At 40.2% G+C, this 19,014-nt stretch overlaps 1 protein-coding gene across 2 annotated transcripts in view; it reads left to right on the top strand.

Annotated features, from left to right (window-relative positions):
- The window catches only part of cherp (calcium homeostasis endoplasmic reticulum protein), a 19,859-nt gene extending 5,799 nt beyond the window's left edge, over positions 1-14,060 (top strand). For both annotated transcript variants that reach the window (XM_005734242.2, XM_005734240.2), the window contains 17 exons: positions 736-905; positions 1,385-1,522; positions 1,670-1,821; positions 3,350-3,461; positions 3,654-3,743; positions 4,725-4,929; positions 5,917-6,080; positions 8,552-8,806; positions 8,971-9,166; positions 9,267-9,508; positions 9,816-9,949; positions 11,318-11,404; positions 11,773-11,925; positions 12,481-12,594; positions 12,686-12,780; positions 12,903-13,088; positions 13,187-14,060. In XM_005734242.2, the coding sequence (XP_005734299.1) occupies positions 736-905; positions 1,385-1,522; positions 1,670-1,821; positions 3,350-3,461; positions 3,654-3,743; positions 4,725-4,929; positions 5,917-6,080; positions 8,552-8,806; positions 8,971-9,166; positions 9,267-9,508; positions 9,816-9,949; positions 11,318-11,404; positions 11,773-11,925; positions 12,481-12,594; positions 12,686-12,780; positions 12,903-13,088; positions 13,187-13,224 (2,531 nt within the window). In that variant the 3' untranslated portion in view covers positions 13,225-14,060. The remainder of the gene's footprint in view (positions 1-735; positions 906-1,384; positions 1,523-1,669; positions 1,822-3,349; positions 3,462-3,653; positions 3,744-4,724; positions 4,930-5,916; positions 6,081-8,551; positions 8,807-8,970; positions 9,167-9,266; positions 9,509-9,815; positions 9,950-11,317; positions 11,405-11,772; positions 11,926-12,480; positions 12,595-12,685; positions 12,781-12,902; positions 13,089-13,186) is intronic.
- Positions 14,061-19,014: the final 4,954 nt, after the last annotated feature.

The raw sequence follows: 19,014 nt of genomic DNA, 5'->3' as shown, positions 1-19,014 counted from the left end.
AGCAGGTATAGCGGGTTGTCTACCAATCAGAAGCTTGGTTCACTCCTCAGCTTCCCCATTCTGCACGTTTACGTATTCTTGGACAAGCTATTGAAACCCTAGTTGTGTGTGAATGTTAGACAAGGTTAGGGAAAGAAAAAAAGCACCTCTGTGAATATGTTTGACATTAGGTGAATGGGACTTGTAGTAAAAAGCTCAGAGTAAAAAAATGCTAAATAAGTACTGTCCATTTACCTTATAAAACTGTAGATGTTCTCAGATTAAGCATCTGTGTTCTGTTGTGAATAAAGCAAGGATTTAAGAGATTTGCAAATATTGCATTCTGTCTTAAAATTCACAGTGTCCCTGTCCATACATTCTCGGAAGTCTTGGTACAACAGAAATGTATTTTGATTTAATCGAGCAGCCCAGCCTGAGTTTGTGGCGATGCCAACAGGTTACCTCAGCGCACCAGTTGTTTCTGCAGCAATCAGCAGTACCAGGAGGGGATGTGTTGAGACTGATTGCATGTCTTAAATTGTGTTCACTCCTCTACTTGGAACATTTCATGTAGGCCATGTTTTATTTCTTCCTCAGAAAACCATATTGGCAGATTAGCAGTATTTATTTTTCTCTTCATGATTTATTAATTATGTTCATGGCCATCATGTTGTCATCAGCAGCAGCTATACAAAAGAAACACTTCGTCTTAAGGACTGAACATTCAGTCCTGTTTTTGCTTGTTTGTTTGTGCAGAAATATACAACCCTGGTACAAAAGATGTGGTTGATATCCCTCCTCCACTGATGCCGATGATTGCTCCACCTCCAATACCTCCACCCTCTGCGCCCGCTATAGATGAGCTCATTCAACAGAGCCAGTGGAATCTGCAGCAGCAGGAGCAGCATCTGCACACGCTCAGACAGGTGAAGTGGAAAGAAGCATATCCTTCCCTCCAGGAACATTTATTCCCGTGTACTGGTTGTTGATGAACGTTTTTGTTTTGAAGTCTGTCTTTGCTGAATGTTTCAGTTGTCCGGAGTTGATTGGAGAATTTTTTGTGAGGGCATGACAATTTCGGTTTTGCACATATAACTTCTTTACAGAAGAGTAACTCTCTGTACTAACAAAACTGGGACCCACTCTTGAATGCTTGGAGAGAAATGAAGTCGTTATCGCTCCATGCATTAAACAAAATAATAACGAAGAGCATGTGATACAAGAAATAAACACGCTGGAGAGATTATATCTCTCGGCTGGTCTGGGAACACCAAGGCGTTCCCTCGGAGAAGCTGGGGGAGGTGGCCGGGGAGAGGGAGGTCTGGGTGGATGTGGTGCAAGTGGCTGAGGGGACATCACAAGACCAATGTTGACCAATAAATTTTCTAATGCTCTCTCAATGTAGGAACAGGTCACTGCAGCCATTACTTTAGCTATGGAGCAGCAGACCCAAAAGCTGCTGCTGGAAACGCAGTTGGACATAACAGAATTTGACAACCTGCTTCAACCCATTATAGACACCTGCACCAAAGATGCCATCTCGGTAAGGACATAACGATAGGATTTTCTATGAATCAGGGCCACACAGGAAATCATTCCTCCCATTGGCTTTCTCTTTGTACAATTCCTTCATGTAAAGAGTTATTATAATTAGAGCTATTTACATTTCACTTTTGTTTTTCTTCCTCAGGCTGGTAAGAACTGGATGTTCAATAATGCCAAGACCCCACAGCACTGTGAACTGATGACATCACATCTACGCAACCGCATCACTGCTGATACAGCTCATTTTGAGCTGCGCCTACATCTTATCTACTTAACGAATGACGTTCTTCATCACTGGTACCCAAACCTAAATACACTCATGAACCCATGTAGTTTACTTGTGTACTTTATCCGTGAGAAAACTAATAATGGAGTAGCATTATAAGTAATCTGAAAGAGGGTAAAATCAATTTTCCTCACTGCCTTTCTCTTTCCTGTTTGTTTGTTTTTTTTCTACGCCTTCTGTTGATACTGCCTAAGGGAAGCATGTATAATGTAAACACAATTGGTCCTGGCATCATTAGCACTGAACTCCATAATTAACCTTCGTATGTGAAGAGGACTCTTACATGAACAAATTGGAGTCTGTTAGATATATAGAATGCAAACCACTGCAGCACAGTACCTTTAATACCTACAGTATGCTCTAATAGCCAGACAATGTTATGGTCAACAGTATTGAACTCTGCACTGAGAGGAGTCCACTGTCAGAGGCCATAAGAAGATAATTTGTATCCTTCATTAAAGCTGTTTCTATGTGATTAGCTCTGAAACCTGCTTGGCACGCTTCAAATAAGCCAAAGGTTTGCGTGGCTCTTCTGGTTCTCCATAGTTTAAAGTGTATGGGAACAGCTTGAAACAGGTAATATGTCAGAATAGTGGAGATATTTTTTTTTCATGTTCCAGTTAGGAAGGTTTTTTCATGTTTTTTTTGTTTTCCATCCTTTTTTAAAGAATAATTGAGGTACCAAACTGTGAGAGAATTCTAATAATTTGACTCTTAGTTATGTAGTTTAGTTGTTGGTCTCTGTAAGGTGCACCTTTGACTGTTTTATATTACACAGGAATATTGCAGATGGGGCTGATGAGTGAAGCTCACTCAGCCCATTAACTGAGCTTAGCATTCAGTGTTCTGATGGCAGGATAAAAGCTGTTTCTCAACCTGGCTGTCCTGGGCGTTTTGTTGAACAGGTGAGAAAATTCGGCAGAAGTTTTCTCATCTCTCCAGAGTAAGGTCCAGCCAAAGATCTTTTCTGCTGCTGCATGTTTTTCTGCCACCAAGCCACAAGGATACCGGGCTTTGTTGTAGGTCAGGACACTCTCTGTGGTGCTGCAATTAAAAAGCCACCAACAGTTTCTTATCCAGATGGTTCCTTTTAGTATCTTAACGATGTGGAGTCCTTGTTGGTTTTAACGGTTTTAATGGCCATGTTGTTGTTAGTGGTTCATGACAGGTCCCCAGGAACTTAAAGGAGGACACTCTCTGATTACAGTCCCCGTTGATGTGGAGAGCAACATGTCTGATTGCTGAAGTCAATCACTACCTCCTTAGTTTTGATGGTGTTGAGCAGAAGGTTGTGTTCTGCTCAACACCATTCTGCCAGTTTTTTTACCCCACTCCCTGTACGCAGTCTTGTCCCCTCTGCTGATGAGGCCAATAACTGTTGAATTGGAGAAGGGAGGTGTACAGGAGAGGGCTCAGCACACAGCTTTGCCCATGCTGTGGGTCAGCATGCAGGAGCCAGGCATTGCTCATTTATTGTAGTATTGTAATGGATTATGTGCCTCAATGTTTTGTTTGTGATTCTTTTAATGTTTTACACAGCCAGCGGAAGCAGCAGAAGGACTTGTTGGCAGCGCTGCAGAAAGTTGTTGTTCCAATCTACTGCACAAGCTTTCTAGCTGTAGAGGAAGAAAAACAGCAGAAGATCACCAGGGTAAATACAGACACATATTTTCCAAGTCTAACACACTAACTGGTTTCTTTGCTATAGCAGCTTCAGCTATGAATATTCATTCATATCAGTTTATTAGTAGCTTAGATCTGGTGATTAAAAGGAAGTTTTTTCTCCTCCATTTATTGAACGGAAAAAGGGTTTCTGTTTCTGACATTCCTTCTCCCTTCACAGTTGTTGCAGCTTTGGGAGAAAAATGGGTACTTTGATGAGGAGACCATTCAACAGCTCCAGAATCCAGCACTGGGCCTTGGCCAGTACCAGGTGACAGGAACATGTCTTAACAATCAGATTTTAGAGTTGGACCCAAATATTTCACTTTCAGGATTTTTGTTGTGTAAGTATTGGGCACTATGGTGTTGCAGTGGTTACCACTGTTGCTTCACAGTAAGAAGGTCTCTGCCACAGACTGTTGATCTGTCCAGCTTGTAGCCCTCCCCTCGTTGGGTTAGCCTCCAGGCCCCTGTGACAGGAGGCAATGTCAGGCGTTTTTATCCCACATGCTGTGAATGCATCCCCCCTCCAAACTGGAAAATTTTCTACCTGGGACACTGCGCTGAGCATGTGTGTTTTTATACTACCAGATGGCGGAAAATATGGTGATAGCAGAAGTTTCAGATGAGCAAGGGAATGAGACTATAATTGAAGAAAAGTCAGACGAGCTAGTTCCAAAGAGAAACAGCCCTGGATCAATAATCTGGCAGTGGTTTGGATTTCATAAGGATGTCAAACAAAATGCCGTAATTTGCAAAAGATGCCGTAAAGTTATTGCTGCAAAAGGTAGCAGTACCACGAACGTATTCCACCACCTGAAAAGTCATCCCCTGCAAAATGAAGAATGTTTTCAACTCAGCATGTCAACACCTCCCCACACGCCAAAGAAAACGTTAAACTAGCCAAAAAGAAAAAGTGCTGTCGGAGTTCTACATATCAGCAAGAGAAAATATATCCCAGTAGCTAATAAATGTGACCTTCTTCCCAACACTACGGCTCTATGGACCAGCAGCAGTCGTTGGAATCTGTCAGAAAGTAGTCAGGTGTGCATCACCCCGGATAACAGGAGTAACATAATCAAAACAATATATATGTATCTATCTATATATCGATCTATTGATCGATCTAGATTTGTGTGTGTGTGCGCGCGTGTGTGTGTGTGTTTTTCCTCATATTACCCGGCCCCATTCATGGCTTTTTTTGTATTTTTCCCACCATAGACTTTATCTGGTATTTTGTTGTTTCTTTCAGGCGTCCCTGATAACAGAATATGCTGCAGTGGTGCAGCCAGTCCAGTTGGCCTTCCAGCAGCAGATCCAGGCATTGAAGACTCAGCATGATGAGTTTGTTGCTAGTCTGAAGCAGCAACATCAGTCACAACCGCAGTCTGCCCCTGTAGGACAGCTAGCTGCCCCAGCTGAACCGGAAAAGCCCCCCCCTATGACTACGCAAGCTGGTGAGTGGAAAAACACTCAACCAAAGCAGAGGCACAGCCTCATGCATGAGCTCATGTCAACTGCTTATACAGTTGGGGAAATAATTATTTGATCCTCTGCTGAATTTGCGAGTTTGGTCACTTGCAAAGAAATGAACAGTCTGTAATTTTTATGGTAGTTTAATTTTAATGGAAAGATACAACAATACAGAAAAAACACATAAATACATAAAAGTTATAAACTGATTTTCAGTATTTGATCCTGTTGTGGAAATTTTTTGCATTAGATAAAGGAGGTTATACTGCTGGAGTTGTCTTGTGAGCAGTTTATTCTTACAAGTACTTACAATTCAGTACAAGACACTGATGGTGTTGTGGTGAGGAATTCACCAAACAAAGGATCCAACATGGGAGAGATGCAGGGATCTGATTCATGCTCAAAATTTCTCTTTCTAAACATGGCGTGAACTAATCATTTGATTCGGGTGTGTTGACCCAGGGGATATCTAAAACCTGCAGGCCCTTGAGACCTGGAGTTGCCTGCCCCTGATATAGACTTTGCGACTCATTTTATGTCTCTAAAAGCAACATTTCCCTGCCTTGCCCGCTGCTTGTTAGTCTGTTTCAATTGAGGCCTGTGGGGCACTATCAGCCAATGAAACAATAGACACATTTCTGTGTTTTTGTCGATGAATATTTCACACTTTAAGGCTGCCTGTTTATTTAAGGGAGATGACCAATACAATGTAATCACAGATGATAGATTAAATAGATTTTAGGTAGATGCTTATGCATTCTTAAAGTCTTATTTGTTGAATTGATGTCATCTGTTTAGAGCCCCTGCCAGTCAGTGCTGGTCTCCATGCCCGTGTTACTGTACATGACGTTTTAGCACAAACACTTTAAAGGTGATAATTTAGGACTTCAGCAATAATACAGACAGCAATGTAGCTAAACCTGACCAAGTCCATGTATGTTTGTTTTATGATGTCTCTTTTTTGTGTTCAGGAGATGTAAAGCTTCCCATGTCAGGTCCTCCTCCGGGAGAGTTTGATGGATCTTCATCCAGACCACCAGACCCCAGCAACCCTAGTGGTCCCTCAGATATACCCCCCACAAAGCCTGCCTGGTATGACCCTCAGCATATGAGCCCCTGGAACCCCAACCAGCCGGTAAAGACCTTTTTGTGTGTGTTTCTTGTGTGTGTGTGTCTGTGTGTGTGAGTGAGGGAAAATATTGAAAGATACAGAAGGAGAGTGCATATTTGCTGGATATTCTCAACTACAGTGGTGTGTACAGCCTTTCCTGATTTCCTTTTTTTTACGTTTATCACACTTAAATGTTTCAGATCATCAAATACATTTGAATATTAGGCAAAGATAACACAAGTAAACACACAATGCAGTTCCTAAATAAAGGTGTTTATTATTAATGGGGAACCAATTAAAACCTACATTGCCCTGTAGCTGGAGAGGCAGTTAGGACAGAGGGCGATTTTACTCTAAGTGAACATTAAGAGCGTGCAAGAAAGAGCCAGGTAAGAGCTAACAACTCTCAACCGAAACATAAAGTCTTCCAGGGGTGTACAGTGCAATGAAAAAAACTGTCTGTGCGCTTAATTATTTTGTATACGTAGTACTCATGTGACAGCTTTGCAAGCCACTTTGTTATTTTGTGAAGCCATAGTAGGTCACAATGTGACAGAGTTGTAGTCTGTTGTTATAACATATTGTTATTGTATCAATGTAATTAGCCTTAAATTCTACAACAGTTCCCACACTTCCTGTGTGTTTGCCACCAGTCCACTGACAGATAGTATGTGCCGGCAGCTCAGAGAATCTAATGGAATTTGAAAGAGGTGTTTTCACGCTGAAAAAAACAGGGCGATATTTTAAACCTTTAAAAGAAAGCCAGCCCATCAGAATAAAACAAACACAACGTGCACCAACTGAAGGTGCGTCTGACAACAAAGGAAAAGTTTCTAAGTACGACAGCGAATTGGAAAAGGAGTTTACGTGGCTGATTTACGATGCTAAGGCACAACTTTTATTTTGTCAGCACTGCTCAGAGACAGCAAAAAAGAGTAAATCAGACATTCTTTACATTGTGGGAAACAAGATATTTTAAAGAGTTGATGTTGAAAAACACCACATTGCATGCTTGTGCTGCAACTTTTGAGCTGTGCCAAAAACTAGCAACCTTTGTATCACCAGTGCTATAAGCTAGGAATGTTAACATACATTCAGTTTTATATATCACAGCAACAGTCCCCTGAAGGCACTTTATCTTATAAAGTAAAGAGATTAATAATAACTAATGCAAAGTGGTTTATAAACACATAGCAAGTGAAAAAGAAATACTCAGTTTTGTACCAGCAGCCTATGTATATTGCTGTGTAACTAATAGCTCTTTTCCACTGGTACCTACTCAGGTTGGCCCGGCATGGTTTTTAGAATAGAATAGGCCTTTTATTGTCATTGTACATGTATGACAAAATTGTGGGTGCTCCACACCAACTGTGTCGGAATAAAATGGAAACAAAGCAAGAGAAGCATGTTAAAAAATTAGGCACACATTAGATAGCAAAACAGTTGCAAAATGCTGGGAAGTAGGACAAAGAGAAGACTTGGTCTGTTTGTGTGTGAGTGGCCGGAGTGATGGGGGTTACTCAGACCATGGCTCAGGCTGGTGACGTGGGTGGGCAGGGGTGGGTTGCAGGGTGATAGTCCGAATGGTCCAGGGCAAGAAGCGGTTTGTGAGTCTGGAGGTGTGGGAGCAGAATAAACCTTTTGGGATTTACTTTCCTGATTTCCTTGCGCATATATCAAGACTGTTACCTGGTAACATGTTTTCAGTTATTTCACACGTTTTAGTTTACTACATAATTCCATATGTGTTCATTCAATAGTTTAGATCGCTTCAGTGAGAATCTACAATGTAAATAGTCATGAAAATAAAGAAAAACCATTAAATGAGAAGCTGTGTCCAAACTTTGACAGGTAGTGTAGTTCTCCATACTCTCCGCTCAGTTTGTAGCTATTCTGTACAGCCAACAGCCTGACCCTTCGCCATGTCCCTGTAAATCGCTGTGTCACAACTCAATATTCCATCTATTTAGCTTGCAGTTATTATTCTTTTATCCAGCTACAGTCTACTACCCACTACGTCAATGATAACAGGTGCCTAATGCGGCTATTAACTGAGTGACAATAGTTAAAACAGCTAATTTGATCATATTTGCTGGCCAGGTTAACATTTATAATAAATGTTTAATACTTCAAGAAAATGGTCAAAGAAAAAGTCTCTTCTGACTTTTTGAACTGCAGCATTGAGCTAAGGTAAGAGTATGAAATAGAAGTCGGTCACACTGGCCTCACCTGAGCTGACCTATCCTGGGTCACTCTGGATGACAGCTACAGGAGAAAAACATCTTCTGACAGAATGGACGTGTCATTGTGGGCTTTTTAACTTTTTCTAATTCCTATCATTAATGCTGAAGGAATACTAGTGTAGCCACACTACATTGTCACCTTGGCCTTGCCCATCTAGTGACATGTCTCTTAATCATCACAGTTCCTCACTTTGCAATTTACTTGCAAGCTCAGGTCGTGGTCACGTCCTTTCTGTCTCGGCTCTTCCCCAGCCTCCTTTTGATCCAAACCAGCCACCACCACCTTGCCCTCCTTGGAACAGCCATGAGGGGATGTGGAATGATCAGCGGGACCCAGGAAACTGGAGTGGAGGTCCTGGTAGAGAAGGAGGTTCTTGGAGTGGTCCAGGTGGGTCTGAGCACGCTCCTCCATCTTGGAACTCGTACGACCAGCAACCACCATGGGGAAATCAGCCGGACCAGCCTCCCTGGGGTCAGAGGGAGCCACCATTCCCTCCACGCATGCAGGCATGTGGGAGAACATTTCTGTGGTTTTATTTACTTTGCATTTACAACTTACATTTACACTGCATCCTTTTCTGAATTTGACTTAAGTTTCTTTTGTTGCAGCAAAGATGCTAGAGCTTCTTACTTACATGAATGATTGTGGTGTTTCACTTGCATTTTTACAGAGGCCGCCCCATTTCAGAGGACCTTTCCCTCCTCACCAGCAGCCACCTCCTTTCAACCAGCCCCCTCCGCCCCCACACGGCTTTGGACGTTTCCCCCCTCGCTTTATGCAGGAAGACTTTTCTCCCAGACATCACTATGACAGACCACCCTATACACCACATCGATTTGACTATGCTCAAGGAGAATATCCTGGAGGTTAGCGGAGAGACTCAGAGTCATAGATCAGAGGAGATGCATGTTTCTGCGCCTTTTAATTTTCAGGTGTATTTTAACAGTCTCCAAATATGTTTGACAGATATACCGGGTCCTCCTCCCCACCACCATCCCAATCAGAGGCTTCCTCCACCAGGTATGGGAGCTGAACATCCTCCCTGGGGTGGAGGCCAGCACCCGGAATTTGGCCCACCGCCACATGGTTTTAATGGCCATTCACCTCACGTGCGTCATCGCCAGCATCCAGTGCAAGATGATCCCAGTCTGGTGCCAAATGTGCCCTACTTTGACCTGCCAGCTGGTCTCATGGCTCCGCTTGTTAAAGTAAGTCCTCTGCTTCTCATCGTAGGACAGGGGAATGAAAATAAATACAAATGTAAAAAAACAGTAAAAGCTGCCATTATGGTTCAAGTAATGCACTTCTTATATACTGCTGTTTTACTATTTTCTCCCAGTCACACACATCCATACAAGTGTAATTTTTTTCATACACCACACAAAAAGAGGTACCGTGGTGGTTTTTACAATTTTTAGCATGGATTTTGTACTGAAGTGGCATCCAGAATAGACACATTTAGCCCCAATAAAGTTTGCATGCCTTATGGTCTTACTGTTACTGTCAACTGTACAGCTTGAGGACTGTGACTATAAACCTCTGGACCCTAAGGACATTCGGTTACCTCCACCCATGCCACCCAGTGATCGCCTGCTAGCTGCTGTGGAAGCTTTCTACAGCCCTCCATCTCATGATCGGCCTAGGAATAGGTACGAACACACACTTTTTGTGCAAGACAGTTAAACTTAATTTAATAATAGAATTTAAAAATATAAATCGATGAATGGGTGATTCAGTTTAACTCTTATTTATTTATATAGCACCAAATCATAACAGGAGTCACATCAAGACACTATATAATGCTGGGTAAAGACCATAAAATAATAAAGAGAAAACTTCAACAATCAGATGACCCCGTCTGAATGTTGGCATTTTCTCTTGACAAGCACTTGGTGTCAGTGGAAAGTGAAAAGTTAAGGATAACTCGTGAAAATTGCAGAGTGCTGTATAAAAACATAAAAAGTAAAAGTAAAAAGTGGTGAGTGAAGAAGAAATGCTCAGCAAAGAACTACCTGATAATAACCAATTACAATAGTCAAGCCTAGAAGAAATAAATATCATCTGACCTCATAGGTAGATGAAACTGGTTACCTTCTGAATACCAATAAAAATGTATGCTGCTTATTAATAATGCTGCTTAAGGGAAGCATTTATAATATAATACTAAAACGGTTGGGTCACATGACTGCTTTTTAAGTAATGGCTTCTTACCTCTACCTTAAAGGCCTAAAAGCTAAATAATAGAAATAGATCATACTTAAAGGTTGAAGCGTTGTGTAATGGTAGAACTTCTATGAAAAGTCTTGTAGAGACTGTGACTAGTTTTGAAAGTAGCTGTATATAATATGTCTGTAAGATGGCGATGACTAATTTTTTCTCCAGTGGTTAAACATTTGTGAAGAAGATCATAAAGTCATTACAGTTGGTGTAAACGAGGTTTCTTTGTCAGCCAGGCTATGGTGCTAAAAAGAAATGCAGGGTTGTTCGTGTTTTGTTCAGTCAGTAATCGTAAGTAAGATTTACTAACCTTATAGAAACTAAATTAGTGAGACATTTCCTCTCCAGCTTACAGGTTATCTGCTTTAACTTCCTAACCCTGAACTCTTTCATGGCATGCATTTTTAATTTCTCTCTGCTATTTGGGCTGATTGGGCAAATTTAGTATTATGGTTTAGACAACCCAAAATGTGATGTTCACATATGTGGAGGTTAAGGTGTTTGTTTGTGAATTATATCAGCTGGTCGAGTGTTCCGCAACCAGGACAAAAACCGCATTGTTCCTCCTGTATGAGAGATCCGACTAGCAGACAAACTCTCCGTTCCAGCAACCTGGGATAGACTTTAAAGTCTGAGAAGTGTGATCCTCTATAGTTGGAGCACAGCCTTGGGTACCGCTTAGTCTTTTGTAGCTGTTTATCTGCAGAAATTGCTGTAGAAACTGGGTGAAGTACTGCTACTTTGTTTAGAAATTGCAGCGAATAGTGATTACACGTATTTGTGGTTGGTTTCTCATTCAGTGAAGGCTGGGAGCAGAACGGCCTGTATGAATTCTTCAGGGCTAAGATGAGGGCCAGAAGGAAAAAGGATCAGGAGAAACGTAACAGGTGAGCTTTTCCTTCATAATAGAGTATCCTCTCTTTTTCCATCTCTCTCCTGTGCTACAAATATCAAAACACATCATATTTAAACTGGTTTTTTTAAACTTGACTGTTGTTTGCTAATCATGTCACCAGGTGTCATTATTCACGTCACATCTTTATAATACAGAAAAAAGAAATAAAATAATGTTTATTGCTTCTTCTTTTAGTTTTACAGCACTTTGGTCAGTGATTGTTGTTTTCAAATGTGCTTAATAAAGTGAATTGTCTTTTTAAAAGGAGGATGTTATGCTTTTCAAAGTATTAAACAGTTAAACCCAGAACTTTGTATGTTCTGATAGTTTTATCATTTCTCCAATGATGACTGGTTCTAGTGGTCGTGGAGGCAGCCGCTCCAGGAGTCGCTCTCGCAGCCGAGGGAGGTCTTCGTCTCGCTCCAGCTCTCACTCCTCAAAGTCCTCCAGGTCACGCTCCCGTTCATCACGTTCCCGCTCCCACAGCCGCTCTCGCTCCTACTCACAATCCAGGTCTGTATCCACACATCAAAGCGTGGCACCTTCAGTCGTGATTTGTTAGAACCCGCGAAGTCTCATTCACAAGCTATGAAATGCACTCTATTTCCACCAGTTCTTGATTTTCCATCGTGTTTGCTTACCCCAGCTCCCACGGTCATTTTGTTTAATAATCCGCTTGATCATTTACAATCAAACATTACCGCGGAATGAAAGTGGAATATTTTCACATAATCACGGCCAAATTTAACACCAGGAACTTGATGAGTTGGACTAAAGACCTGTAAATACAGCAGATCCTGTGACAATGGCTTCTTGATATTATATTTCTATTAGGTTTACGCAGTGAAGCCATAATGACTCTGCATAATGCGTGTACATGGAAGTCTTTGCGTATCATTAATTCAATGCATCTCTGACTGAATAAATGTTTTTTCTTTTTTTGTAATTGAAGTCTCTTATTTAAAAACGATGCTGTTGGATATAATGAATGTGTTTTGGGCTTTGAGTGCTGAATATGACTGAAGTGTGATTCATGTTACCTAATTTGTGTTCAACCAAACTCTTTAGGTCCAGGAGTAGATCCAGGTCATCTCGTAGTCACTCTCGCTCCAGGTCTCGATCCCGCTCACATTCACCCACCAAGCGACGGCGTGGCCCAAAATCTCGGAGCTCCTCCCCTCCGTGAGTTTCTTCACTGCTCTTTCATCATATGCTTTGCTAAAAAACCTTTATCCTGTAGTGTAATGATGAATTTCTCTCGTGCTTTCTGTAGTTCCACAGCAGTGCTGGGCGCAACTTCTTCAAAATTACCTGCAGACACCAGGTTAGGGGAGGAGAACAAAGGTCATCAGCTACTGATGAAGATGGGTACGCTCTAATTATTATGATTTACATTTTATTTTATTTTTTAAATCCGGTAAGGATGTTTGAAGAATGATATTTTTGGATATTTTCTGAAGCGACCTAAAATGACTTCCTGTCTGCTGTAGGTTGGAGTGGCTCAGGGGGCTTGGGGGCTAAAGAACAGGGCATCCAGGACCCCATTAAAGGAGGCGATATCAGGGATAAATGGGACCAGTACAAAGGTGTGGGGGTCTCACTGGATGACCCTTACGAGAACTATCGCAGGAATAAAAGTTACAACTTTGTAGCTCGCATGAAGGCAAGAGAAGAAGGTACATAAAATCTTTTATTCAGGAATTACTCACGAAAATAAATTGGGTTGTCCCTTATCTAACTCCTCCTTTTCTGTTTGTTTTTCTTTCTGGGTCAGTCAATCGGGAACCCCAGGAAGCCCCTTCAACTGACTGATGCAGTCAAATTGTGTGAAACAACCCTCTCCTCCTCACCACCGCCACCACAGATCTAACTTTTTTTTATTTTAGTTGGTTTTCCACCCAGGATTTGTCACTAGTCCCAAAAGTCCAAACTAAAGGAGAACACTTCATTTTTAAGTGTCTAAGAGTGCAAAGAGCTTTTGCTGCCTCTAAGTCAAGTTTGTCCAAGCAGAACATGTACAGTGTTTAGATGTGACAATTGATGCTAACAATAGCAACATCACAGGAGTCAGCTAAAACATTTTTGTTCAGCTTGGACCCTCGAATAACTATCTGTTTAATTTTATTATATTTCATGTAAGTGTTCATAATTCTACAGACTGAAAACAGAGGTCTCAGTCACACTCAACATTTAGGAGCTAGGACATAATAGAAGTGAATAATGTGTATTAAAGCAGTGCTTTTCTTTCACTTGCGGTGGATTGTCAAAATAATTCTTTAAATAACAAAAGCAGTGCTTTTTTCATAAATTATTCCTTTTTGTGGAGGAATTGGTCTTAAAGAAAACTGCTTACTGTGGAAGGTGTGGGTTCTGAAAATAAGATGTGGCCAGATCACTATTTGTAAAACAAATGTCATATGTGAGAACTGAGCATTTAAGGCGAAAGTAGAATAAAGGTATGGTTGCTCTTCTTGTGAATCTTCTTTTTAAGCAGCTTATTATTGTGACATTTTCTTTTTCAGGTAATGACTTCTCTTTAGATATGTCTTTTAGTCGTAGTGTTAAAATGAAGCTCAACAATTCCACTGTATTTTTATCCACAAGCACACTGTAGAGACATGATCTAAATAAACAATTCTGACAGCTCACAATGGGCCTTTTCTTTCTGTTTGCACGATCAATCATCACACTGTCCTGCTGGCTTGGCCATCTCCAAATGGTCACCAGCATGCAGTGTCTAATCTTTTTTTCCTGGCAATTTTTAATTCAATCAAAAGTGTAACTAATAGGTAATGAAATCCTCAAATTATATGATCCTAAGATTCTGCATCACTAGTTGTAAAAGTCCGCCTGTTATTTTGACCAAGCACAGCATTCTTACTGAAACCCGTAATTGTGCCTTTTCCATCATATTGCCAAATGCAATATTTCTGGACCCTTTTAAGTTCATAGCTCTTTGATGAACACTATATTCAGTATATACTGTATTCTTTCATGGCTGCTACTCAGATGGTTTTGTATTTACACTCAAACTTGCCTAAGAAAAATATTTGATACACGATTGTCTCATATGATATAAAGTCCAAGTGTTGACATTTTAAACTCAGAAAGGCAAAGATCAGCTTTACAGAGACAGCATAATAAACAAGAAGAAGCCTCAGGGGGACCCAGGCCCCTGGAAGGACACCTATCACTTGTCTGCCACAACCAATTCGGGGTAAGAGGCAAGAAAAAAAGTCAAACTAAAGCAAAGAACCAAACTTTTATAGTTACTAATGATTAAGTACAGTAGAGGTGTATAAACACAAAGAGAGGAGTCAAGAAACAGTCATTGTGTCATAGGAAGCCCCTGTGCAGCCTAAACTTATGGAAGCATAAATAAGGTGTGGTTTAGCATCACCTGTGATCCAGCGCTAACTAGAAATTTCTAAACCTAGATTCAAGTTGCAGAGAGTCTCTCTCTCTTGAATCCAAACGGGTTCCAAAGTAAAGCGGGCTGGATAGCTGAAGACTAGCTCTGTGCTCTCACCCATTCTTTTACAAATATTTGTAAAAGCAGTCTGCATGCAGAGGTGCTTGATTTATACATCTGCTGCCATTAAGTGGTCTGAACAACTGAATTCAATGATTTAGATAAAGTGTATATAAGTGAAACAGAACATTAATTGGTGCTGCCAAATGTCTGTTTGTCTATCCATCCATCAAGATGACCTTAAGAGCTTTGAAGCACTCAAAATAAAATGTATTATCATTATTAGTGGAGATTGAGTATGTGAAGTTTCACCAATCTATGCAACTTCATGCTGTGAAAATACTGAAGCATGTCCCTCATAACTCTTGATGGAGAGTTTGAAAACTTACTGCTTCAACTGCACCTCACTGCACATAAAGCCGTACTTTTAGAAAATTGTGCATAAAATATCAATTTAAAAAATATTTCTGTTTAATGTTCAGCACCATATTCTATAAATCACATTTTGCGGTGACTGTCCTGTGAGGATCAAGTGTCTGGAAAAAAATCAGTTGTTCATGATCTCAAAAACAGGCACACATCTTTTCAAAGACGATATTATTAATACAAATGATGAAAATGAATATGTGTTGGAAAAACAGCTGGCCAAACATATTACATTCAGATACTCTAACAGATGCTGATGTGAAACTGCTGCGAGTCTCAGCTTGCCCGTTTTATTAGGCCGGACATGGTCAGACCTGTCACCCCCTCTTGATCATTCTCACAGCTTTCTTTGCTAATAATGTATTAATGGAGTTATTAACAACTTTTTCACAGATGTTGGTGGTTAGCAAGAAGAGACTCGTCTCATGTTTCTATACGAAGCACAGATCATAACTGATATTAACGCAGTAAAAGTTGACTGGCAGCAGCTTGCCTCTCACAATGGTCTCCCCTCAGTTTCCTATCAAAGACCAAGGCCCATTCACAAACCACCAGAAAAATGCTTCTTGCCTCTCAGCTTGCCCAGCTCCGCTCAACGTTAACAGTAGATGGACTCATGATCAGAGACAGAGATGACTACTGTTTGCAGCGAGATTGAAATATGCACAGCTGCCACAAGATGGCAATAATGTAAAGGATGGATGAATATATTATCTGACAAGGCTTCCTTGGGCATTTTTGTATATTTTGTTTCCTTCTAAGTTTGATTTGGCAATCACTTTTTCTGTATTATACCTCGTGCCTTAGATTGTTACAGGAAAAAATTTTTGTCAAATTTTTGAAATCCGCTGCCTTTTACTCCTGTCGTCCATACTGTGTTGATGGACTTTCAAACTCCTGAAAATATCATGTTTGATCATTTTTGATTTATGAAAAAAGAAGAGAAAAAATTCTGTTCTCTGAACATTTTATGGCAGATTTTGTGCGTGTACAATTTTGTCAATGAAGGTGTCGAAGTGTGCAAAATTTGAGGAGGGCACATGAGTTAAGACAGCGATGTCTGAGATGTGGTGTCTTTTATATTATGTCTATTTAAATTAGTTTATATTTGACACGGCAAACACTGCTTTCCTTGATGGAATAGAATAGAATAGAATAGAATAGAATAGAATAGACCAGAAACCTTTATTTTCCCACAGATGAGAAACTTTGGGGTGTTACACAGCTCTTATAGCAATATATATTTTCTGTTTAACATAATTTCGTCACATATGAATAATCATATTTAAATATACTTTCCTTTACACTTCAACAGGATTTATCATCAGCTAAATCTCACAAAAGCATTATGACTCATTATAATTCTGATATCTTTCTAACTCATTTACACAGCATTACTTTTTCTTTTGGTGACAGTGTTTGTCAATCACATTATACGTAATATAGCTTCTTTTTAAAACCATATATATTACTTTGATTAGAACTAAAAATGATTTACTATTAGCAAAAGCACAAGCTGACAAACTCTGTTTTGGCACGCTGACATAAAAGGCTGGACGTCAAGTCCTTCTTATCTCACTCAGATGTAATGAGAGGTTAGCTGGGGGACTTAAATTTCTTTCAGTCCCACCAACCTTTCTCAAAAACAATCACCAAATACTTGTATAGACGTCTTGAGTCAGCTGAATGGGAATAACAAGATCCTGGCAGTCAACACCTACACCCTGGTGAAAACCAGTTATTCTGTTGGGATAATAAAGTGGCCAAAGGAGGAGGAGAAGCTGCTGACATCAAGGCAAGAAAAATACAGAAGCAACGTTGAATGCTGGGAGCTACAGACCTCTTCTGAAGTTCAATTTTCAGTTCAATTTCATTTGTATAGCACCAAATCATAAATAGTTACCTCAAGGTGCTTTAGATTGTAACCTTACAACAATACAAAGAAAACAGAAAACTCCCAACAATCAAATGACTGCTATGAGCAAGCGCTTTGGTGACAGTGGGAAGGAAGACTCCCTTTTAACAGCAGGAAACCTCTGGCAGAACCAGGCTCAGGGAGGGGCGGCCATCTGCTGTGACCGGAGGAAGACAGGACGAAGCCTGTGGAAGAGAGCCAGACATTAATAATAACTAATGATTAAATGCAGAATGATGTTTAAACACACAGTGAGTGAAAAAGGTGGCTAAAAAAGAAACCCACCCTAGACACATGTCCAGGCTGGACTACTGGAATTCGTTATTATCAGGATATCCTAAAAACTCAGTGAAAATCCTCTAGTTGATCCAAAATGCTGCAGCAAGAAATCCTTAAAATCCTTCTCACCACATACAAGGTCTTGCATAAAAGGCCCTATTTGATCCACGTGGCCTTATAGTACTGTATCACCTCATTTGAGCACTGCAGGCTTACCTGTGGTTCCAGATTAAAAAAAGAGCTTTTAAAGAAGCTTTTGAGTCACTGAAAGAAAGATATCTTTCTAAACTCCCCACTGTTACACACCATGCTGAGCATGTGTTTCATGCACTGAATGGTCTGCACTGCAGATTTTACATACCCTAGCCTTCTCTTTCCACTACCCTGGATTACCACACAATGATAAAGATGATTATTTGTACAAAACTTTACTGTTGCACATTTGTACAGTTTACATTTTTGTAGTTTATCGTGTAACAAAGCAGAAGATTTCTTTTGTTGTTCTTTTTAATAAGATCTTTTGCAGCAGATTCAGGGAGCAGTGCCTGGGAAGGCTGGCCAACTTGCTCGGTGGCCACGGTCTAATCATGCCTCCCGTGTTTCAGTAGCTGAATCCTGGAAAAGGAAGAGCTGTTTATTTAAAAGATAAAACTGTTAAATTCTAATTTCATGCTGTAAATACATATCAAGAATGACAGTAAAAGTGGTAAAGCTTTGGTCATTTTCAGTGGGTTTGCTCATTAATTAAGAGATTAATATATTTAAATATGGACGTTTTCAACACAAACTTTTGTAGTCTTGACTACTGGATAAACAGCACAAATAACAATGCAGACCTGGTTCATGCAAATGGACAGGTCTGCATTGTTATTTGTTACAAACAAACAAACAGCTTTCAAATCAAAATTCTAGAAAGTGCCTTGTTTTATAGAACTATAGAGGGCAAACTTGTTAGGAGAGAATCTGTTGCTATTTGCAGACACATTCATATTGTAGCAATCATTAATTTTATTGCAATTTGACTGAGGTTTTTAAATGTAGCTGCTTAGTGACATCACAATAAACATGGGTATGGTTAGCAATTCAGCACCGGAGCCAATGTCTATGCCCCACTATTATTTAAGGTGAAGACTTTTCCCACTTGCCCAAAATGAATTCGATATTTCTCAACAATTACAAATTGTGCAAACCATCTTGATATCAATATTAAGCTAACATTCGAGAGACTTAATTCTAGGTGTAAGCGTCACAGTGGATGCTTTTGTGTCAGAGTAAGTGAGGATGGAACACAAAAATATGAAGTTGTCTCATCTTTTATAGCATATACTCCCTTTGAAAATTGGCGCAATAAACCAAAAGCTGAAGAAAACAATGTATCAGCATGTGGGCATTACCTGTGGAAAGATTGATGCTCCTGAAGCGAAACAGAGAAAAGTTGGCACCATCTGTGACAGTTCAAATTTAATATTGAATATCAGACATTAAGCTCTTGTCAAGGGTCATTTTTTGC

The sequence above is a fragment of the Pundamilia nyererei genome, unplaced genomic scaffold, assembly GCF_000239375.1.
Source record: "Pundamilia nyererei isolate P.nyererei 1_Seehausen unplaced genomic scaffold, PunNye1.0 scaffold00057, whole genome shotgun sequence".
Classification (NCBI taxonomy): domain Eukaryota; kingdom Metazoa; phylum Chordata; class Actinopteri; order Cichliformes; family Cichlidae; genus Pundamilia; species Pundamilia nyererei.
Note: the sequence above shows the minus strand (reverse complement) of the source record. Positions and strands in the feature narration are given on the sequence as shown.